This window comes from Notothenia coriiceps, unplaced genomic scaffold, assembly GCF_000735185.1.
Source record: "Notothenia coriiceps isolate Sejong01 unplaced genomic scaffold, NC01 NC01_scaffold00000969, whole genome shotgun sequence".
Lineage (NCBI taxonomy): Eukaryota > Metazoa > Chordata > Actinopteri > Perciformes > Nototheniidae > Notothenia > Notothenia coriiceps.
The window spans coordinates 74,329-83,040 of record NW_011333670.1 but is presented as its reverse complement, the minus strand read 5'-3'; the positions used below and the strand labels follow the sequence as shown (position 1 = coordinate 83,040).

Below are 8,712 nucleotides of genomic sequence, written 5' to 3'. Positions count from 1 at the left end.
ACACTTTTTTGTTAACTAGATAAATCCATATGTGTTCTTTTATAGTTGTGACACTTTTATAGTATTAATCTACAATGTAGAAAAGTATTAAAAATAAATAAAACCTTCAATAGTTTTGAAGGTCAACTCAAAGAATGGTTGAGAAACAAACAGACGTGCAATCACCGCTAAATGCACTTTAATACAGGGGTATCTCCTCTTGCACTTTAGGTATCTCTTGTATCATGTCTTGCAATTTATATGTCGTTGCTGCCATATTGTACTGCCATGTGGTAAATACTTGTGTGTGCTGCTCTTGCTCTTTTTGCATATAATGTATTTTGTTTTTGCTATGTTTGTAAAATGTAATTTTCTTAACCCTCCTGTTATCCTTGGGGTCAATTCGACCCCATTCAATGTTTGACGTATCTATAAAATGTTATGAATAATATATGAGGAAAATGACACAGTAACAGCATGTTCTTGTTCTTTATTGGGATCCCCATTAGTGCATGAGCATTGGCTCAAGTGATGTAGTGTTTACTTTTACATTTTAACAGTAGCACGCCACAATCTCAATAATTCTTCATAATATTACAAGTAATCTCAAAGATATTTGAATACTTTTTATTTTATGGTAATACAGATAAAATAGAATACTAATCTTATGTGCACAGTCTATTCATGAATAGACTCTGCAAGGCAAATTGTGAGGATGTTTTTTGAACATAATAGATCTAGAAGATCTAGAATCTAGAATAGCAACTTTGTCACTTCATTCTCATCCGTTCATTTTTTCAATGGTATGTCAAAAGCATCACATACTCACATGTTCTTATTTTGTTATTGTTGCAGTTAATTAGTGTAGTTAGATCAGAGCAAAGGGGGTAGGCATTTCTCAATGGAATCGGTAAATAGTTGACAGGTCGAATGTCTTAATGGTCGCCCAGTGGATGAATCATAGCCCTGATGCAGAAATCTAATGGCTCATTACTAATCTTTAATTGACTTCAGTCTATTTCAGAAGAATAGCATGAATGGTTTAATTTGCACAAGTATTCTGAGCCTTTATGTGGGTCTGTGTAGAATCACCATTGACAGCAATTACAGCTAAAGGTCTTCTTGAGTATTTGTCTTTCAGGTTCATACACCTGTTTTCAGTCACTCAAACTCAATTAGGTTGGCTGTGTGAATTGGTATTTACAGGTTTTTATCAAAATGTAGGTTCTATTTTAGAGATTCAGTCACCTTCTTCTGTTTTGTGGTCACATACTTAACTTTTTGGATAAGTTTTAGGTGTTTTTTTTTTTTAAATGGGAGAAAACACTTTAACCAAAAGGGAAAGAAAATGGAAAAAGTGCAACCAGCCAAGTAGGCTCTAACCGCAAGGAGAAATAAACAAATAAGCAAATATCAGAGTTGAGACCTACAGAGAGGCCATATATTTGTGAATAGAAACAACAGCGTTTAAATGATCCTGTCATATGTGTGAACATACAAACAGAATATTTCTGAATTGGACTAAATAATATTTTTTTAAAAGCAAAAAATATGTAATTGGCAAGGTGTGGGGGATTATTGAGTTGAAATAATATCATAAAGGGACAGCATAAATTGGTCCAAGTGACTCCTACGAGATGGCTGTTCATACCATGACAGATCCACCTCCATGTTTAACACCTGGTAAAAGACACTGTGGGTTGTACACATTCTTCAGCTTTCACCACACAGAAAGTGGTCCAGACGGAAAATACTTTTTTATCAAAACTTATAGTTGCTCAGGGTTTATGATCCTGCACAGCATTGTGCATCTCTGTTACATTGCATTTAAATGAATGGAAATAATGTTTTTGGTGTGTAATCATGATTCTTTACGGTCTTCCCCCGTTACCATATTATGTAATTTTGGCGCTTTTTCATAAAAGATGCTGCCTAGGCTTGGCTTGTTTTGGCTTACTGAAATGAAAAATGAATAGCGACAATAGTGTTAGGTCTTCCTTCACACAAGGAATGCAGCCCTGGATGATTAATGTGAGTACAAACAACTTAAAATTATTTGTAACACTTTTACACTTTGCTTTACACTACATCTGCTTAACTATACATATATGAGGGAATTGCCCACAGTATTGAGTATGTAAGTCGCTTTGGATAAAAGTGTCTAACAAGTAACATGTAATGTAATATGAATGCGTATATACTGAAAAATGTTGCCAAAGAGTTTAATGCAGAGAACCAAAGGGATTTTATTTTTTGAATAATAATACCGTTGCAACACACATGATTTTCATAATACATATTTCAATGTATCTGCTCATTAATTTCTTGATGAATCTTTTGGTCTATTAAATATCAGAAAATATTCAAAGATATTAAAGAGGACCTATTATGCAAATAGCACTTTTTGATGTCTTTTATACATAAACTGGTGTCCCCTCTGTGTAAAGACATTCTGAAATGTTCAGGAAAAAAGCTTCGCTCATTTTTTGTCCTGATCCATTTATATAAAAACCTCTCTGAAAATGAACTGATCAGATTTTGGNAGGGCATGAAGTAGACAAAAACTTTCAACATGTCTCAATTAAAACCCTTTCCCCACCACAGCGGCCGCACACCTTTAGTTAATCTGCTAAAAAGGCCACATTATTGACCCGAAAGTACACAAAAAGTACACTTCAGATGCTCAAGTTCTTTGACATGCTTCACGCTTTGAAATTTCACCGATATCTGTTACATAACAAAACGCTCACATGTAACAGGTTTATCTCTCATTCAGAACAATGAAAATGCTCTCCTCTCACTGATTACTGCACATCACCATGGAAACCTTTGATCTCTGGACACGTCGTTAGCTCAAATATAAACACTGTGTCATGGAACACGATGATGTCATAACTCCAACTGACACGCTCAGAGCAGCAGACTTCAGATAATGGTTAACGGTCCTGCCCTCAACAGCTCTACGTCAATTATGGGGTGTTATCATATGCCGTTTCCATGGAAACACATCCCTCGCATAAAAGACGATGTCGCTATAACTCCTATGAAAATGTTAAAAAAGTGCTCAAACTTCACATGTGTGCCAACAGTCCAGCTGTGAAGACATCTACGGGACAGTTTTGAGATTTCTTCAAATACCGTTGCCATGACAACACAATGCTCACCATGAAACACGGTTTTCTCATAACTTCAGTGAAAATGCTCAACAAAAAAGACGGCCCAAAACTTCACAGGTTTGGTAACGATGCAGCCATCAACGCATCTAAGCGTATTATGGGATATCATCAAATGCCGTTGGCATGGCGACAGATCATTCGCCATCAAGTTAGTTCAAAAGTTTGCAGTTCAAATATTCTACTGCTTTTCCAAGTCTTTTTACTTTCTTTTCTTCTCTTATCAGTATCACACATTCAAGCCCCCAGTGTTCATGTATAATTTCAATCTAAATTATTCACTTTCTTCTTACACATGACATTTCATCATGGCAGTTTAGCGTCAGCTTTTCAGCATAAAGCATTCCCACTAGCAATTTCTTCAGGAATTGCATTCTCTAGTTTTATTTGCTCTGCTGAGGCAGCGGGAGGTGGAAATGTGTTCCAGAGAGGGCAGGGGGCAGCCAATGTTTTTTTTGTGTCCTTGTGGAATTTTACAGTGCCTCAACAATGAAATCACAGCAGCCTCTGCTGGTAGACTTGCGCCCTCACAGACTGTTTGCGTCGACTGGCATCCAAATTGTTCCAGGTCCCTGCAGACCTGCTGTCATAAAATACAAGCAGCCTCGGAGGTAATATCCAGCTATGCTTTGAAAGGTATATTTAGGAAAGCTCCAGGTGGTGCTCCACAAAAGAAACAGGCTTTGAGGGCTGCCAGATGGTTTCAGTGTCCTAATGTGACTTGTGTTACTAAATCTATTATAGTATCTAAAACTCTGACGCAGGAGGTATATTTATAATAAAATGTCTTTCTTCACCAAAACTTGAAGTTGGATGTTTCTTACTTTTTTTTTTAATCCTAAAGCATGACTGTGTATATTTATATATAAATTACAGAGATTAGTTTGAATGAAATAAACACTCTACCATTGGTTTATTATTAATTTCATTTTATTTTAACAATCATACTACTATACATAATCAATAGGAGGCTTATGTGACACAAACAGTGTTTTCTTCTCCCTGAGTGTGTTTTCTTCTCTTCTTTCGTTTTTAATGCATTATCCTGTGAGATTCAAATATATATATATATATATATATATATATATAAAATACTCACTTTAAAAAAAAAACATATTTTATTTATTATCAAAGATAATTAATGAAGGATGGATTATAAGCCAATTGTGTTTGTAAAAGAAGCCTCTCAACACACCGTGAAAGCCTTTGATTACCTGAGGTCAGAAACCAGTGCACTAGAATCATTAGCAGAAAGCTGTATCCATCCTGGTGTTGTATTTCCTACCCTAAAACTGCAATGAGCCTGTTTGTCCTTCTGGAGGAGCACTAACCCTGCTCTCAGAGAACTGTATGTCATGTTGACTTGGTTTGAAGTGACGTCCTGTGCTGATGCTTCATGAGTCACTTCCACTCTCCATGACAGACTGCAAACAGCTGCAACTTCTGTGTGCCTGTGTGTAAAGTTATATCTATAAATAACCTTACTCTGCAAACACACGTAAAAATACATACAGTAATGTATGTTCACATAAAACACTGCTTTCAAAACTTCACTAAACACCCCCTGTCAAGGCTCAATTTAGCCAAGCATAACATTACATCACATTACATTTAATTTAGCTGACACTTTTATTCAAAGCGACTTACCTAACCAAGAAAGAAAACAGATACAGATACAGATATATTAATTTGATTAATAGCTGACAGTTGTCCCTCGTGTTGGTGAAGGAGTCAGCCTGTCCTCCTACAAAAAACGATCATATAGGCCGATTGTTCATGCCCTTATTACGACCCAGAGACACGTTTTAAACTGTATGTTGTTTCTTACACGACCACTAGAGGTGCTCTAGTGCAGTGGTTCTCAACTGGTGGGTCGCGACGGACCAGTAGCGTGGCGGGGGGAAAATATGAGGGTCAGCCAATAATACGTCCTTTCTTTTGGGTCCGAGGTGCGGTGGTCAATGTAATAACGTAACCAGATGAGTGATTACAGCACCCGGTATCATTTTACACACATTTGTATCATACAGACTTACACACGCCTGTTATCTAACCGACAGGTCCGCACGCACTCTCCAGCCCAAACTCTAATAAGCATTAATTCACAAACTAAATCAGGAGACCTTTAACGTTTTACGTAAAAGTAAAGACTAAAGATTTCTGCTCCACTTTAATTGGTAATGATGTGAGGGTATATGAACAAAGCATATTGTCACTCCACATCATTATCAGTTTGCCACCAGGAAATCAAATGAAGGTACCTGTCTGTTTGCACCATCTACAGATAACAATACGATAGAATAGTCACGTGAACGAATAATTAAATCAGCATCACGCTCACTCTAAAAATCAATGAGGCGTGAGATATGAAAACATAATTTGAAAGCCTTTGTGGGTGATGAAACAACAGCCTTTAAATTAGTTGTTCTCCCGTGCCTGCACAGGGAATAGTTTAATGGTAAATACCATGGGGAGCCTTTCCAACCCTCTCATTGGCTCAGAAGTCAGAGACCTCGTCTTATAAAGCGCGCGTGCATGATCTAGCAGCCTTTTACCGCTGGCAAGCGATTTGGAACAAACAGAGAAATACCCTTTACGCACAGAGCACTTGGAGAGAAGCGCAGCGAGGCGGAACATTGTCGGAGAAAAATAGTTAAACATCCAACAGGTTGGTATATTTCATGTTAGAAGGACGCGAAGGAGGTTAGTGATGCTTTGTTTGATGAACAAAGTTATTCAGATTCGCCGTTGCCAACTTAATTGACGACTTTCAATTATCAATTGTAATTCCAACAAGTTAAAGTGATTTAAATAACAATAAGATTGATTTGCTACAGAAGCTGACTTCGTTGAAGATTAAACATATCTTAATAACGATCGTGTAAATCGTTTAGAGGACACTTAGACGATTTTTATTTTGTATCTCGTGTTTGCGCATTGATTTCACATTGGATTAAAGTGCTTTTTGGAGATGCTCAGCTTCTTCATTATCTAAATTTTGAAATAATTGTTTGCACCTTTAACCTTCAGTCCTCTCTTTTGCTGTAACCTGTTGCTGCATGTCTCAAAATATTGTTTACTGCAACACATTTTCATTTTGATTAGATATTTAGTAAACCTCAACACTAAGCTGTAATTCTCTTGTGTTTGTTTGTTTATTATCGTTTGATGTGCTTTTTTTCTCTTCACGCATCACTTTTCTTTCAACAGAGTTAACTGTGAGCGGAGGCGTCTGAGTGGGCATGTGGCTTCTGGAGAAGCTCCGCAGCTCTGTGGAGAGCAGTGGGACAAAATCGAAGTCCCCACACACAACACAGGCCATTCCTGTCTCTGTCTATGCCAACGTACTCACTCCAGGAAAGATCCCTGATTTCTTCATCCCCCCCAAACTTATTTGCTGCCCACCAGAGGAGTCTCTTATCCGAGAGTCTAAGAACTGCTCCACATTACGACCCTCTGTGTCTGACCATGCCATCTGTAGCCAGAGCCCCAAAGCTCGGAGAAGCAACAACCCCAGCAGCCCCGGCCTCTTTTCACGCCTGGGAGGGGACACACGCAACCTCCAGAGGTCAGCCAACCGCCACATCATCCAAATAGAGAGTGCTGATGAGCCAGGTGCCGGATCTAGGGACAGGGCCAGTGTCAACACGAATGCTGACCCTCAGTCACAGACTGCAATGTCTCTGCCGTATGTCCCCAAAGCTCAGACTTCATATGGCTTCTCCACCCTGGTGGAGTCTCCTCACACCCGCCGCAAGGAGAGCCTGTTCCACAGCGACCCGGGCAGCCCTCTCACCTCCCCAAACTCCCAGAGGCGAACCCATGGGGGGACCCTTCTGGCCCCATCTGACTCCAACCCCTACCGCTATTTTAGCGGTGGAGAAAGCGACACCTGCTCCTCAGCAGAGTCGTCCCCCTTTACCTCCCCTCTCCTGTCCCGCTCTGCCTCTCTCCTACGCTCCATCACCCAGGAGACACAAGCCAAGGTCAGGCCCTTTAAGCATAAGTGTGTATTGGGAATGGCTGCCATGAAGCTGAAACGTGTTACACAAGTTTTTTTCCTTGTTTGATTCACCATGAGGCTACTTTATGTGTGTTTACTAGTTCCTTTTTGTCTCTCCCTCCAGGTGTCTCGTGCCAAGCGCTCTCTGGCACGCCACAGTTCTCTCTCCACTGATGAATGCAGTTCAGCAGACAATAGTCCCAACATGCAGCGCCGCCGCCTGCGCTGCCCCCCCTCTCCAGCTTTTCGTGGATGTAAAAGCCGCAGCTCAAGGGCTGCAGATTTAGACCTCCTGCAGCGTGAGCACACCATCAACCTCCACAAGGGGGGGTCACTGAGGCTGAGCACACACTATGAGCCAGAGGCATCTCGTCTGAGGGTGCGCGTGCTGACAGCCGAGGCCCTCTATGACAGGCAGACGGACCTCAAAAGCATCAACTGCTGTGTGGCACTCTACCTGAACCCTGGCAAGCAGCAAAAACAGAGAAGCACCATCATCAAGAATAGCAGGAATCCAGTTTTCAACGAGGACTTCTTTTTTGAAGAGCTGTCCCAGGCACAAGTAAAGAGCCTGGCCATGAAGATTAAGGTAGTGAACAAAGGAACCAGTCTGAGGAGAAACGTGCTTCTAGGAGAAAGGGAAGTGCTGCTCAGTGAGCTGCTGGCAGGCCTCTAGGGAGCCACTGTCAAGACTGCGGGTGAAAACAAGTAGCTCCAAATCTTAAGGGGCCATTCTTCTCTCTCTGGCTACCCTTGTATCACGCTGAACATATGTGATAAATACTGGGCAGGGTAAAAGTTACCGATGACAAGGGAGTTGAATCTTGCACACTGTGTTATACTGTACATAAAGAGACAAGCTCAAGCCCCTGTAGAATACAAACGTTCCACTTTATCACTGTCCTGGTTCACTACCAAGAGTACCAGTCAATCAGCAATGTGAAAAGTGGAGAAATTGTCCTTGTTTTTTGTATTCTCTTGAAGTATTGAGTTACATAATGTGTTGCGTTCTCTCATGAGCATTGTAATGCTGTGCCTCAATATCATGTCAGCTGTGATGCAGTGATGATCTTGTTAGGGTTGGAGCTGTAGTTTTTGTAATAATGTAGTAATATTACGTGTAGGTTTTGCACGTTCCTGTAGAAGATAATAATGCCTCTGTGTAGTTGAAAGAGTTTATATTTGGAAAAAAGGAATTTTGCAAGTGGGTGTTATGTTAATATGATTGTTGTTATGTGACATGCTTTTGAACGTAAGAATAAAAACACTAAACTCTCACTGATGTTGTTTTATCCTGCAGCTTTTTCTCAGTGCTTGTGTCCTATAATAATTGTGTTGGATCAAAATAAAGCCCTAGGAATCTATAATAAAGCCTCCATGCTCCCTAACCTTTCCCTTCTGTAAACAAGTACGAGGCTTCAACCTCTGAGACAGACACAGGCATGGGTGTCATATGTGAAGCTTTTAATCCTAGTATTATCTATATATCTGTGCATTCAAACTCTCTGTTTAATTTTTAAAACATGTTTGCTACTCAGGCTCTCCTCCAGTGAGGTT

General features: G+C 40.0%; 1 protein-coding gene across 1 annotated transcript; it reads left to right on the top strand.

Moving 5' to 3' along the window:
• The first annotated feature begins 5,698 nt into the window (after nt 1-5,698).
• On the top strand, nt 5,699-8,433 carry LOC104958144 (C2 calcium-dependent domain-containing protein 4C-like). Its single transcript, XM_010785858.1, has 3 exons — nt 5,699-5,820; nt 6,363-7,138; nt 7,280-8,433. The coding sequence occupies exons 2-3, from the start codon at nt 6,395-6,397 to the stop codon at nt 7,829-7,831; spliced, it is 1,296 nt and encodes a 431-aa protein (XP_010784160.1). The 5' UTR covers nt 5,699-5,820; nt 6,363-6,394; the 3' UTR covers nt 7,832-8,433.
• Nucleotides 8,434-8,712: the final 279 nt, after the last annotated feature.

Bases quoted from the DNA above. Each gene is read 5' to 3' on its own strand.
- LOC104958144 (XM_010785858.1), top strand. From the start codon at position 6,395: ATGTGGCTTCTGGAGAAGCTCCGCAGCTCTGTGGAGAGCAGTGGGACA. The intron at 7,139-7,279 runs GTCAGGCCCTTT...CTCTCCCTCCAG, and splicing joins CCCAGGAGACACAAGCCAAG to GTGTCTCGTGCCAAGCGCTC.